The sequence below is a fragment of the Corapipo altera genome, unplaced genomic scaffold (assembly GCF_003945725.1).
Source record: "Corapipo altera isolate COAL_440 unplaced genomic scaffold, ASM394572v1 68, whole genome shotgun sequence".
Taxonomy (NCBI): Eukaryota; Metazoa; Chordata; class Aves; order Passeriformes; family Pipridae; genus Corapipo; species Corapipo altera.
The window spans coordinates 2,056,942-2,072,611 of NW_020884919.1; the positions used below are offsets into that span (position 1 = coordinate 2,056,942).

At 44.2% G+C, this 15,670-nt stretch overlaps 1 protein-coding gene across 1 annotated transcript in view; it reads right to left on the bottom strand.

Moving 5' to 3' along the window:
* Positions 1-15,670, bottom strand: part of EPC2 (enhancer of polycomb homolog 2) — a 39,011-nt gene that overhangs the window by 20,389 nt on the left and 2,952 nt on the right. The window contains exon 2 of the mRNA XM_027656189.1: positions 3,939-4,098. Within this exon, the coding sequence (XP_027511990.1) occupies positions 3,939-4,098 (160 nt within the window). The remainder of the gene's footprint in view (positions 1-3,938; positions 4,099-15,670) is intronic.

The window sequence follows — 15,670 nt, forward strand, 5'->3', positions numbered from 1 at the left end:
TCTACTCCAAAAACCAGGTGTTTTATTCTCAGAGATGATGTGAGAAAGCACAGAAACCCACTAAAGGCACTGCTTGTTTGCCCTCAGACAGATGTTGGTCTTGCACCAGAAAGATGTCAACCCAACAGCAATTCCATAGTAGATAATTCAATGATCCCCTGCGTGCAAAAAGTTTCAAATGAATTTTTCTAAGCCAGAGGATCAGTGAGCAGGAAGATCCCCTGTGGCAGAGAGGATGTGATGCTGCTCACCCATAAACTGTGAGCAGTCCCAGTGAACTTGCCCTCATTCCCACAACAGGAAAAGAAAAGACACTGAAAGGTCTTGAACCATCCATTTTCCTGAACCACCTTCCTGAACAAAATCAGACCAGGTTCAGGTGAGAGGCAACCAGGAGACACTAAGACCAGCTAAAAAAATAGGAAAAGCCCAACTATTCCATCAACAAGCACCTTAAAAGACCAACCACCCCCAGGAACACATTATGAGTGGTGGGCAGGTGAGACCTCCATCTCCAAGAGGGAAGGCAGGTTCCTGCACTGCCAGCACCTCCAGGGACACCATGTCCACCTCAGCTGGAAGCAGGAAGGTCCCTCCCTCTCTTTGCTCAGTATTTTGACAAATAATCAAGAGGACAAGATAAAAGGTATCCAACACGTACTTGCCAGGATCACCACACATCAAATAAATCCACTTCCTGAAACAAAACCCCCTCCTTACTGTGAGAACAGCAGCAGCCCTTGACACACAGCCCACTTTTCCAGCCTTGCAGCAATGCTTTCCTGTTGGCAGCAGTGTTCTCTTGCTGTTTGTCACGACCTGTAGCTATCAGTGTGATTCCCTTTCACAGAGAGGGGGTTTACAGGGAGGCTGCAGGTTCATGGCACTGAAGGGATGGAAGCAGCACCTGATCCCACCTGTTCCTGTGCAGACAGGATGGGCACAGTCTCAGCAGCCTCTGGAGGTGTAAGACCCTCAGGAAATGCATGGCTACCACTCCTCCTCTGGAGTTAATCAACCCCAAGCAGGCTTGTCACAGCTCTGGGCACCCATGGAAGTGTCCTCCTTCCCTGGAGTTCATCTACCACTGCTCCTCAAAACACACTTCAGTGACATCCTTAATCATGGTTTCTTCTTTCCCTAAGCACTGAGTGACCTGTAACTGTTCCAGGAAAAGCCATTTTTCACCCTGCAGCTGTGGCTGCTCACTGGCATCAAAAGCCATCACAAGACTGGGGTGGTTTATGGGATCATCCATCACCCCCCCTTGTTCCTGCCTGTGCCATGGGAACAGCTGGAGCTGCAAGACCTGGTGAAGGAGCAGCCCCTGTTCCAGGTGAGCTGCTCCTGGCAGTCCCACAACCAGTCTGCCACTTTAAAGACAACCCCTGCTAACTCCTGGGAGATTCCTGTGACTGACTGATGAATCCAGCTTTCCTCCTCCAGAACATCTGCATTTCTCCACACTCCACCTTTCTACAAGGCACAGAGCCCCCTCCAGGAATGCCTAGAGCTTCTTCCAGGGACAGAGTTCCCTCCAGGAATGCCCAGGACATGCTGGTTTGCTGACTGTTGTTGCAAACCCAACCTCCCAGTTCCCCCCCTCTGCCCCTCCAGCCACTCCTGACAGCAGGACCTGCCACAGGGACTTGCTTTTGTTTACTGGAGCTCCCTCAGGAACTGAGTTTATACCAACTTACACAAATGCAATTTGTTTTCCAGTTAAGTTACACTGAATTGGGTTTAGCTTGACTAAATGAACTAATTTCATTTAGCTAACTAAATTAAGGCTGTGGTTCCACACTCATTTGAAGCTGCCACAGGCACGAGTCACCACTGGAAGAAGCAGTTTCCTTATTCCCTCCCCAGCAAAGCACGTTCCTTCCACTCTGCCTGTGCCAACACCACCAATGATGCCCTGGAAACTGATAAATACAGAGGTTCACCTCACCCAAAAATAAGAGAGAAGCTTTCTGCCACAAAGTTCACCTTTTTAAAAGGGACTGGAGTTCATCCCACATAACTCACTGAAGATTGTTTTATTGTTTCCATGAGTGACACCTATTTTCTTACACCCCCTTAGCTGTAATTCCAGCAAGGTACAAGTGTTCTAACCCTACATGTCAATAACTTACAATCCATCTCCATGTTACTGCACTTACAAACATTCTTGGAGAATTATTAAGCATGTTGGAATAATTAGAATAGTTCAAAGGCTTCTGCTTTACATTCAGCTCAACTGAGCTGAGCTACTGAGGCCAACCAGGCTTAATCACAAATCACAAATCCCAGGCTTTACGAAGAAATTGGTTTTTTCTCTGCTTTGAACCACTGATCTAAATAAAAGAAGGCAAAATATATTCAAATCTTGGGCTACCAGATGAACAGCAAAACATAACTTGCCAGAAATAAGCACCAGTAGGGATGGATTAGAGTATGTGGTCTCTTGGCATTTGACATCAGTTTATGTAACTCCCCTGGCCAAAGTGGGTATTGTGGCTTTTTGTGCTTTTAGCATTAAAGCAGAGTTTCTAAGCAGTTTATGTAGCATAAAGCTGCCTTGTATCACACCTACTCCAACCAGCATCTGTGGGAAAAATTATCTTGGAGCAGTATCTGATATTAATCTTCAGCTCAAATACCTCCTGTAATTCTGTCCAGAAAGACTGTGAGTCTCAACAAGACAAAGAACATTTTGGTGTAATACATTTAACACTTTTAGACATGTTTATTAACAGTATTCACAGTGTTTCTGGCAGTGTGCAATAAAGAACAGAATAAAACACATTCCTCAATCAGCAGCTTCACTGCAGTTAATTCACCCTGCCTTTCTTGCAGGTTTGCTTCTCCTGTTAAGGAGAGAAATAATTAATTGCCTTTACCTCATCTCTCACATCACCACTGTGGTCTCTACTGTATCACAGAGGACTCTGAGTACATTATTTCCAAAAATCTCCTATTCTGTAAATACATGGAATAAATTGGACACTTCACTGTGTTGGTGGGAAATGATGCAAGGATGCAATAATTGAATCCAAAGTTTTGCTACAAAGATAAACTCCTGGGAGGAGTCCAAGGCACAAAACAACCTCCTAAACCACATGCTGCAAAGTACAAACGTGGTTTGTGTGCCAAGGAACAACTGAACTATGAGAGTGTGTCACTTGTCAGCAGAACATCAACCAAAAAAGTGTTACATTAATCCAGCGACCACAAGTTTACATTAATTAGATCTTTTAAGACACAGGAAGCCAAACTCATACAGAATGATACTTCGTTTCAGCTGTAAAATAAGCTCAGAGTTCCCTGCTTAAAAGCAATTCTTCACTTTTATCCAACCTCAGGGAAAAATAACTGTCCCCCACAGGCCAGAACAGATCCAAGCTATAGGGAACAGCTTCAACTCCAGAGCTGGCACTGCCCTGACCTGCAGGAACTCTGTGAGGAGCAGCAGAATGAAGGGTGGTTTCATTATAAAAACTCTTCTGTTTTACTGATCTCCATTCATATAGAACTTTGGAGCTGACAGGAATTCCAGACTCGAGCAAAAGACAACCTCTCTTCCACTCCCTGCATCAGTACAAGCACTTAGGAGGCAGCCAGGCTGGTCCAGCTATTCCTTCTCAGGATTAGGAAGGAAAACAACACAAGGAGAAAGGTTGGATCAACATTCCTGGAAGCCCAACAGACAGGGTAAGGCTGTACATGGACACACAGTATCAGCACAGAGCCCAAACCAAACACAGCAGGAAAAACCCTCACATTCACCTGAAATCCTCCCAGAACTTGAGAAGATACCGGAATTTACATCCACAAATCCCCCTGGGATTCGTGAGTCTTAATTTTACAGCAGCTTTGTGCTCGGCCTGCCTGAAGGTTACTGGAGTTAAATGAGGGGGGCCAGGCAGACACAACAAGGCCAGTGTTTGGTAACTTACGCTGGATGTGAATGAACTGCTTTGGTTGTTTGAACTCTCCTTTGTACAGCCGGTTGTAGTAGTTGACGTTGCTCTCGGCCTCGGGGACTGGGATGACCATGCTCTCCTTCTTTTCTCTGAAGACCTGCTGTGCTGAGATAGCCCGTTGCAAATGATGTTCCTGCGAGAGGAAAACACAAGGGTTTGTTTATTTAGGTACCAGTGGGGTGAAGTCCACACAAAGACAGTCATCCTTCCTCCTGCTGCCTTCCTGGTGTCCTACGGGACACCCAGATCACGGAGTTGAGGCTTTGCTGGATTTTAGAGGGCAGCAGCACCTCCCAGGGCTTCTCTCCATCATTTAGCATTCCCTGGGGTTCCTGACTGATGGGAATGTGAGGTGCAATGAGTGCAGGAGCAGAACTGCAAATGCATAAAGAGAACCCTTTGTTCAGACAACACCTTCCACCAGGCTGGGAAAGAGGTATTCGAATGACACAGGGGTAGAAAATTAGGGCTGGTAAAAGCCAAACCCACCCAAACCTCTCAGAAAGAAAACATATGCAAGATCAGGCCTTTAAAGGATTATAAAGTCAAAAGAATACCAAATTTCATCATTCCTGTCTGCCCAGCAATCCTTACTGGCCTGTTTTCTTTAACAGTTCTCACAGAGTAACACCTTTAAAGCAGGGACTCCCTGAACAGGTATCACCTCATTTTATTCTTATGGGACAGGAATCACAAAGTTCCACAGAATCACTTCAAGTCAAATCAAGATCACAATAAATGTAGTGTTTCACAAAGATTTTTTTCACACATGATTTTATTAGTTAACTCAGAGAAACCCATCTACTGCTGCAAGTCAGAGCCAACCTGTAACTCCTCTCCTAAAGAGCTTTTCATGAATATTCATGTTAAACTTCAAACCATTACAAAACCACCTCATGCCAAGACTTCAAAAGGCTTTTGTGTGTACAGGGAAGAGGAAGAGTGGAATTCCTCAAAGGACAAGACCTTAAATCCACACAGCCCTTTGGAAAAGTTAAGCACCAAGTTTTCCACGTGTGTAAATAAAATATAAAAAAAGCAAACTGCAGTATCCCAGCACATGAACTACTAGTGGAAGGAGGAGCCTGACAGGAGAATGAGATTTTCACTGTTCTTCCCCAAAATTTGAGGAGAGGGAGGATGGCACAGCAGAACATCAAGTTGAAATAGAAGCTGAGCCCTGTGCAACCTTACCCTGCCTATTCCAGGGGCTGCAGGTTATCCTCTAGCCATTCCCACCCCCTAAGTGCTGGGGAAAAAAAACAAAAGAAGGGGGGAAAATAGGGTTTGCCAGTCTATATCCTGCTCTGGCACAATTTAACACTCCAAGAGGCCAGGACTGACACCACACTCCAGTGCAGCCTGGCACCCACGGCAGTCTGGCACTCAGGCACTGTGCTACACACTTGGGAAATTCTCCCCAAACCAGGATTTCTTCCCCTGTAATTCCACAGAACCGTATTTAAAAAAAGGGCAGTGAAGGGAAACAGATCTTTGAAAACATAAACCATCCCCTCTTAAATATCAAGATTTGCAGAAACCCAAATAATGCAATTTCTGCAGAGTTGGAAGAGCAGCTTTGGGAATCTCCTGCAGCAGATGAGGCAACACTAAATCAATCCATCAGGCTCCCAAGGGAATGCTGTTAGAATTAAGACAGGCATGCAATCCAAGAGCTGCTGTGATCTGCTGGAGTTACTACACACTGAGTAAATCTGTCACTCCACCACTCCAGTGTGTCTTGGAGAGCTTTGCAGCGCTGAGTAATTCAGCTAAAGAACATTTGTTTCATTACTGGGCTGCTTTCAGCTGATGTCCCCAGAGCTGCCTTCCAACAGTCAACACCACAGAGCTGCTGTTTTCCATGTCCATGTCCTGAAAGCCTCCAGTTTCCCCAGTAACCTGTTCCCATGATGTGCTAACTCCTCTTTGCCAGAAGCACCACGGGCAGTTCCCTCTCCCTCTCCTTCACAACCAGAGCTGTCAGCCACTCTGGCAACCCACTGACAGATTCAGGGCTCCTCAATAACTCTGAGAAGCTTTGGGACAGCAGAATAACAGGGAAGAGCATTATAAAATAAGGTAAATAAGGTTCAACTTTCAGAAAAAGCAGTGAAAGACACAGAAACCAAAACTCAAAAACACCTTCTGGCTCCACAGCCCGATGAGTAATTCAGATTTTCTCAGTTGTTGTAGCACTGTAGTAAGAACACAAAGAGCTCCCAAGGCAAATGTGACAATAGGTGTTAGTACTGGCTTTACTATAAAAAGCTTTCAAGCATAACACAGCTTTCAAACAGAAATTCCAGCTTGCAGCAGTGCTGCTGTCACTGCTCAAACAGCACAGCTCCAGGAGAGGCAGATAAACTATGTCAATTTTAAAATTTGGGTAGAGCCCTCAAATCTTTGTGCTGAAGGTGAAGTTAAAGAAAATATAAAATTTAACTCCTGAAACAATTCTGTTTAAACTCTGAAGGTTTTTATATGAAAGTCCATCTACTTGAATGGCTTTATTAACATGACAAAATGTTTTCACAGGCAGATTTATTCCCTGCTATACCAATACACCTTTTGGTCCAGTTTTCATCTTTTCTCGTGGTTTGGAAATACAAATCATATTTTAAACTTGTACTCTGTCCTGCAGTAGGGCAGCTCCAGAGGTCTCACACGAAATAAAGGAGCTTTAGAGGAACCAGTGCTGACAGCAAACAGAATGTGCTGCCATGGGGATAAAAAGGAGCACCTGTCAAAGAGTTATTGCCCACTAATTCCTTCAAAAGCACATCCAGACCTTTCTCATTAGTTTGACCAAAAGATTCCAAACAAACACAGCTCAGACTGGACTATTGCTTCAACAACAGCATTAGAAATATCTAAATGTTTAGTGTAGGTAATGCTGCTGCTTTAGCATATTTATATATTAAACCAGGGCGTTCTCCAAGGGAAAAGCTCCATCCCAAAGCTCTCTCCCAACACTTTGGGCACAGCTCCCTCCCTGAGAGCCCTTCCCAGCAAATCCCTCCAATGCCAGCCTGTTTTCCTTGGGGCAGCCAGGCTGTCCTGCCTGCAGGGATCATTGATCCCTGTGGAGAGGCAGCAGAGCAGCTGCTCCCAGCAGGTTCACACCTCCACCTCCCAGCTCGGGCACCAGAGACCTGACAGACTCACCCCAGGGCTGGCAGGGAGTCACTGCAGCTTTAGCCCCCAATATCCACAGCTCTGGGATGCTGCAATCCTGTTTTCTTCAGAGGGAAACCAACCACAACAACAAATCCTACAACACTGGTACCTAAAAAGATTCAGCTTTTAGAACCAGATGTTTAGAACCAGGCTTAAAATCCAACTCAGGGCGAGGTGCCTTCCCTGCCATGTCCTTTCATCCCTGAACACCACAGATTTCATGTTCTTCCCAAACTTTCTCCCTGGGAGTTTCTTCACTAAAACAAAAAGTCCAGCAACGGTAATAAATCAAAGCTTAACAAAAATAATATTTAGGACCTTTTAAGGGAAAGAGGGATCAATACTGAATATTATTTTTACCCATTAGAACTGTATTTACCAATATTACAGAATCCCAGATGGTTTGGGTTGGAAGGGACCTTGACGATCATCTCATTCCAAACCCACTGGAACTGCTTCCTTTTATTCCACTGCTATTCCAGAGCACTTGGATCCTATGGACCAGTTTGGTTTTTCTTTAATCTTTAAGTTCCCTGTTGCCACCCCCAAGTTCTCTCTTAGAACCAGAGATCATGGTGCTTTAAATAACTGTGCCAGATTTTGGGATGAGCCTGGTTGGAGATGCCCAGCACCATCCTCACACTGCAAAGCTGATCTGCCTTAATCACCCAACTCCAATGAGCAATTCCATATTGGATACAGATCCCTAGAAGACAAACCTTTAGGATTAAATGGACCTGTTCCCTTCTTCATCCCTTAAAACTACACCACACAAGGGATGCTACAGCTCCTTAGAAAGTTATTTCACCACCTTCACTTGGCTTTAACTCCATGCAAGCACAATGGAAAAGTGAATTTATCAACAGCTTTACCTACCCAAAATAAGCCATTTCCAGGCCAAGTCAGCCTTCCAACACACCTGCATCAAGACCAGAATCAAAGCAAAGCAAACTGTACTAAAGACTATTTGCTTAACATCGTATTCAAATCAGGAAATACAAATCAGCTGACATTTTTATATGTAATGCAGAGATCCAGAGACGAAAAGCAGAGTATTTGGGTTGGAAATGTGCAGACTCATCTTGCAGAGTTCTCAGGCACGGCGAGTAACACCTCCTGACAACACTTTTGGAGGGAAGTGTCAGGAAGCTCCAAAGCTAATTTGGTCAGAAGCCTCTTCCCCCCCCTTGGAAGCCTCAGCCCCATCTATTCCCTCTCTGCACACCCACTTTTTTTATATAAAAGATACTCAAGAGAAAAAGTGTCAACTCAAGCACCAATTTTTTGCTTTCTTCTGCAGTTAACCCCTCCAATCCCACACAATCCTACAGCCTTGTTTTCCTTTCTTTCCCCTCCCTCTGCCCCGGGGATGGAAAACAGTCCATGGAAATAAGGACACATATTTAGAGCAGGAAACCTCTGCTTCCTGTGGTCTGTGCACCACGAAAATTTCTACCCCCGAGGGCTGAAACACATTTCATTTCCAATTTATTTTGAAACACAAGTATTGCAGTGACTGGCAAAGCTGATAATATATATTCTCCTGCTGATCCAGTGGAGAATTAATCTAATCAGGAATCAGAGCTGTCTCCTCTTGCACAGGGTGTCCCCTCAAAAGGCTCTGTTAGTTATCAGTTAATTCAGGGCACTGGGCAAACCATAAAAATCCACATATTGAGCTGCAACCAATGCACCCAAACCATTTATAGGACAAACTCCTCCCAGTTTCCCTGAGGAGCTTCCAACTCTCAGTGGAAGGAAGCTGAAGAAAACCCACAAGAAGCACAGGGCACACAGGGGAACAACTTTTGGCCATATCAGGTTTTCCACCATGATACTCCCCACCCCTTTAAAATAAAAAACAAAAGCATAATCACAAGAACCACCTGCCACACTCTTGCCTTCCAGAGTGGTGAATTCTGACTCCAGGCCAAAAAAATGGACTAAGGGGGGGATGCTGTTACTGACTCAGAGAAGGGAGGCAGGGAAAAGTGAATCAAATTGTCCCACTCCATCCTAAAAACTCCCACAAGTCCCTGGAATGGGTGAGATTGGTGTTATTTAGCTACTCTAAAGTACTTTTATTATTTCAGAAGTGAGTGAACTAATATGTCAACAGAAAAAAAAAAAAATCAACAAAGTAAGGGGGAATGGTTTTAAAGTGAAAGAAAGAAGGTTTGGATTAGGTATTGGGAAGGAATTCTTCCCTGGGAGGCCCTGGCACAGGTTTCTCAGAGAAGCTGTGGCTGCTCCATCCCTGGAAGTGTCCAAGGCCAGGTTGGAGCAAGCTGGGCCAGTGGAAGGCGCCCCTGCCCATGGCAAGGGTGGGACTGGATGGGCTTTAATGACCCTTCCAAGCCAAACCATTCCACGATTCAAAGACTTTTCCATCACTTTCTTCCCTTTCCCCATCATTAAACAACTGCAACTTCCCAAAGCAGTGCCAGTGCAATTGGAAAAGCCAAGCCAAGCCATTCTGGGCCTACTTTACATCCCAATGAGCTGATTGCAGCCCCATCACCTCGGTGTTATCTCAGAGCTGCTGGAGGCTCAAAGAGCCCTGGAGGAGCTGGGTGTCCAGATAAGACAGGTCTGCATAGGAGATGTGTATCTAAATGAGTTAAAATCCACTTTGGACCCAAACAATTCCCAGGAATGCCTTCCTCTCCCCTCTGGCAGTCGGCTTAAAGCCATTTAAGCACTTTAAAGTAATCTGGGAAATAAGAGTGGAAATTAGAGGCAGTGGTGAAGGTACAGGGGCAGGGAGATGAGCACAGATCACAACCATTCCCTTCAGTCACCCCTGAGCACCAAACCAAAACCAAATCCCCTCCATAACTTTAATTCACAAAAAGGAAACAATGCCACTTCAATCACCCCACAAAACAACTGTGAGACATCCCAAATATCACCCTGAGTGGGACAGCAGTAATGTATGAGAACATGAGCAATCTCTGAGCCCTATAAATAATGATTTTTCACTATTGATGAACATATTGAAACAAAACTGTTGCTGTCTGTGAACTGTCAAACCCCCACACCAACCAGAACACCGGATTTTAAAGCTACATTTAATTGCACAAGTTCCCAAGCCAACAAAAACACGAATATAAACTAATTATTAAAAATAAAATTGTTGTTGTAACAACGAAAAAAACCGAATTATTAAAAAAATCCTTTTGGAAAAGCTGCTTCTGGTAGTTTATGAGTAATGTATGTTTACTGAGAAGTGAGATCTGGCTTTCCCCTGTATTAAACACAGCATCAAACACAGACTCTGAATTCAGTTTATTCCTGGCTCCACACATCCAAACCTCCATGTGACCGTGAGTCACAAAACTCCCCTGGAGACTGAGGGAGGAAGAATCACCAGGAGGGAAAACTGGGAAGTGTCCAGCAGGAGCTGGGACAGGTGATCAGGGCACCTCTCCCTCGGTGCATTTAACCCTGGATTACATGGAACATTTTCCTTCCAGGAGCAACATCCAAAGTTCTAAATGATTTAAGGCACACACACCCCAACAGCAGGGAATTTGTGTCTGAGAGATTTTAAACAAATGGTGTTTCATCACTGAATGACGAAACCTGGAGGGCTGAAGATCTGATAAATCACACAGAAATCCACTCTGTTATAATTTAAAAAAAAAAAAAATAAGACACCAGGTTGGCTCTAAAGTTTGAACAACTTAGGAGAAGGTTACAAAAATTAAAACACACATAGAGAAATTAAAATTATTAAAAATTAACTACAAAATTCCATTTTAAATTAAACACCTTTAACTGAAAAAAACATATATATTATTACTTTTTGAACCAATGGATCCCAGTGAAACTCCCAGTGTTTTGTTTATATCCAAGCCTGGCTCAAGGAATCACAATTACCAGGATGCTTCAAAGCAGGCACAGTTTTTGTTATGCAACTCTCACCGGGTCGAAGATAGACGAAGTGTGAGGTGCAGCCAGAAAAGAGGCACAAAGCTGAGACAAACAAATCAGAAATTCCAATGTAAACACGAGAAAAGAGCCAGGGAGAAAGGGGGAGGAAGCGTTTCTGCATCAACTGCTTCGGGTGTCCCGGGGGATGGGATGAGACAGGAATTTACTGATAGGGAAAACTGAGGGGAAAATGGCATTTAATGAACTGGGAACAGCCTCACAAGTCGAGCTGAGCACATCTTCACCCGGAGGTGACAGAAAAAACACACCTCACAGACAACAATCCTGCCACAGTGGATGCTGGGAGTGCTGAGCATCCCAAACAGGGACCAGAGGATAAATTAGGCTTTTATGGGTGTAAATGTATCAATCACAATCAGAATTGCACCAAAGTCAATTAGGGACAATTAGAACACAGATTTATTTTTTTTTTTCTGCTTCCTCATATTTAGAGCATTTCTTGTATGAACATGGTCAGTATTTCAACCCAACACCTTCAGTGTTAATAATAATTACATAGTGATTATTTATACAAACAAGTAGGAATTTGCAAACTGAATTAAAAAATCAAATCTTTTAAGTAGTATATTCCCAAATACTTTATTTTGTTCAACTGATGAAATTAAATATAAAATTGTGACACTCTATACTGATGTTACTTCCAGTTTCACAACATTACTTTCCCTATTTCTTACACCTTTTCATATTCTGGTCCAGTTCTTCTCTGCTTGTTACAGAAATTTTAGTTCTACAACTGATCTTCACCACCAGTGGTTTTTGGGACACCCAAGGTTTATGTAAATATTAAATGTGTTAGAATGATAAATATATTAAGGCACGTAACTGTTCACAAGTATAAACAAAGTTTATTAACCTTGCTGGCAAAATAAATCACAAATAACCTTTTGAACGTCTGGCACCAGCCAAAATGATCTTTCTTAGGAAAAATAATTAAAACCAGGGGTTACTGTAAGCAGATTTAACGTCTGTTGATGTGAATTATTCAAACATTTCTCCTGATTTCCGTCAAAACAGAAATCGTACCAATTTCTGCTGCTCGGTTTGGCCAAGCAGGAGCAACATCCAAAGGAACCTGAGGTATTATTTCTTTAATTTCGAGGAAAAGGAACAACTGCTCCCTGCGTTTGAGGTGTCCCAGAGCTGAGCCACGCAGGGCAGAGAGGCAGATTCCCAAGTGCTCCCCTAAGCTTTTGTCGTGGAATGACAGCTCATCCCAGGAAACCTCCCTCCAAGGGAAAGTTCCTGCATAATGGCTCGAGGTGTGACTCAATTAATTAACAGCGGGCACATCCCATTGTGCTCCTGCAGGGACTCGGAGGAGTCGGGACACATCTCCCAGCCCGACTGACCCCGAGCAGCCTCTGACCCGCAGCAAAACCCGCCCCTTTATCTAAATTAGGACTGCGGTGCTAAGATAGGGCTGAACCCATCTAACCTCAGCATGACACCAAAGCTTTCCAACCATTCCCACGCGCTCCTGGTGAAAGCACGGGATGATCCACAGCCCCACAACGGGATTTCTCCCCCAACTTTATGGCTCAGACCCCAAAACGCAGAACGCCCCTGCTGCTGCTGCTGCAGCTCAAAAGCACCTCGGGGATCAGTGACATTTGTCCCGGGCTAAGCCGCTGCTCCCGAGCAGTTGTTGCAGGTTTGCTGATAGGTGTTAATGTGATAAGCCCTAATAAACTGCCCGGGAGATGGGAGATTTAAGAAGCAAATCTTTGTACTGTTTAGCTTCAGCCGCAACAAATTAAAGCCAAAAGCTCCTCGGTTTAACAGCTCGGCGGTGCTCGGTGTTAATCCTCATACACCGTCATCCGAAAGGATGTTAAAGCACCAGCCACGGACTGGGAGGAAGTTTGTGTTTGCCACAAAAATACGCTGCGGGTGAAAGGACTGAGGCTCGGAGGTGAAAAGTGAAATAACGTGTCGAAATGTGCACTCGGAGAGGACCATCACTGCTCAGCACAATGGGTCTCAAAGAGAGAAAGGAAAATACAGGACCTGAAGGCAGGGAAAGGGATGTCAAATAAAACTGAGGTTCAGAATTCCGTGAGCAGAGGTCACAACCCTCTCCCTACTGCCAAATGTACTCCAGTAATCCCGGCAGCCTCCAAACACGCCCAAAGTGAGTAAATAAATACAGGGGCTGAACCCAAACTGAGAAACAACTTAACCTGGAAACTACACTTCCCCAGTACATAAGCCAGTTGATTCTAATAAAAACAAACAACTAAACATTCCTTTCCTAAGCAAAGTCTGCTGTCTCGATTTCACCTGGTTTTGCATGGAAATAAATCTTTTGAGTTTCTTACTTAGATTTCTGTGAAGCCTTTCTGAGGGATTTCTGTTTTACAGAACATTTGCATGGGTTTGAAGCAGAGTTATCCTCTGCTGACCTCCTGTTTTACACCTTGGTGTCCGGGCTGCTGCTTTGTCCTTGTTTGTAAGGAACTGTGAGGGTTCAACCACAGGCTATGAGTGCACAGCCCTCCCACAAACATCCAGTTAAGAGCAGGCTCTGTCCACATGGGGAGTCATTTAGGTATTTATTTATGTTTTTGAACCTAAACCCAAGTGCATCAGGCAGTACCAGGTCAGCAGTTCTGATCAGCAGCTAAAATAAGTCCCCCCACACCTGATACCTCCCACCTTGGAGATACTCTGGACACAACAGGCTCTTGGTGGCCCTGCCTGAGCAGGAGGTGGCCAAGGTGACCTCCAGGGTCCCCTCCAACCTCACCCCTCCTGTGTGACCTTGTAATACTTGCCTACATTTATTTAAGTGCCTTCCTACAAGTGGCTGTTGACAACACAACAAACAACAGAACTTCACGTGTCTCTCCAAGAGAAAACTATCTGGTCTTATAAACAGAAATCACAAAAAAAAAATATGTTTTTAAGCATAAAAGGACGTTCCAAAGAAAAGTGAATGTAGGAGTAGGTCATAATAACCTTTTTTTTTTAAATATCAAATAAGCACTGCCATTATATTAATGATCTTGTGTGTGTGTGCACATATATTTCAAAGTCCTCCTGACTGAGCTTTCCTAGTTCCCTGCAGAAAAAGCAAATATTCATTATGGATATTTTTGTTTATACAGTTTGACAAACAAGAAAAGTATGCCTTGTGCAAAGTTAAAAGCTCCCTGCTTTGAAAGGACAACGAATATGCTGCTTCAGGAGCAGCACCAGCCCCAGGATGCCTCAAAGCCAGAGGATGAACATTTTATGTTTCCAGTGTTAGAGCAGAAACTGAACGAACCAAGGGGTGGAGAGGGAACAAACTGAGGGGAAAGCAAGAAAAAAAAAGCAAGTTAACTGATTCCAGCCTGTCAAAATAATCAGAATTGAATGTTATATTTAATGGTCAGAGACAGATCATCCCGAGGTGATCACTGAGAAAGTCCCTTCCCACTGGAACTGTCAAAATTTTAGAAGCATCAAATCATGCCCTTAACTTGCAATTCAGGTACTTTCCCTCTCTAACTTGATGCCAAACTGTAAGTGAATGGATGCTCACACAGGGATTGGGAGGAAGGTTCAGACAGCTCTGCCCAGGCAATCCCGGGATCATCAATTCCCACCACGCTTTCAGCTTTTCCCAACCCGGGAAAATTCATTTCCCAGCGCCTTCAGCCTGGATTTGCCTCATTACTAAACATCATTTCCCCCCCCCCCACAATGTGCAACTCAGCAATCTCCAGCAATATGTACTCAAATAAAAACCACATGTGATAAGAAACAAAAGCAGGGCTTATCTATTCTGCAATTTCCACCCCCCTTCTCACCAAAACAATTCATTAGCATTAGGAAACACAACTCTTACTCATCAGAAAAACCAACCCCCAAGTGTTCCTGCTCAGTGTCTGAAGCCGACAAAAGGGCATTTTCCTGCTTCTGTTTAACAGTGATCCCTGCCTCACCTGAGTTTAGAAACAAACCCACGCAATTCCCTTCCCCGGGTTTAATTTGGAGTAAATTATAAACGCTGGTAATATAAACACGCCGCAGAAGAGAAACCTAATTCTTTCCCAGCTGGAATCCCCGGGTGAGAGAAATGAGCTGCTCGTTTGTGAAACGCTGCAAGTGGGTATAAATCTCTCCGATGCTTATGTAGAAATAGTTCCAGAATATTCATCACGAATAAATGCATCAAAATCTGCACCTCTGTACAGGAAAAAAGATCAATCACAAACTAATTAAAGCACGTGTCTGTCCCAGTGAAACTTGGTTGTAAAGGACAGGCATGTTGCTCTGAACCATTTGAAATCCTGCAAAGGTGTAAATAATCCTTATTTCCAGTGGAACAGAGCCCAGAAGGTGCTGTGTGACCCCGTAGCACAGTGTGTGATTCCACCCAGCAAGTGTAAAACAGCAGCTACCCCTGAGGGTTCAAACACCTTCCACGAGATGCACCCCAGCAAAAACCTGAGCTAGAAAAAGGCCCTGAGACACTCGAGCAACTGAGATGTCAGAAGTGAGGATGTAGAGACCTCTCCCCCCTGAAAAGTCCCTTTCAAAATACATCAAACTGCTCACAGCAGTATGTGCTGTGAATTAAA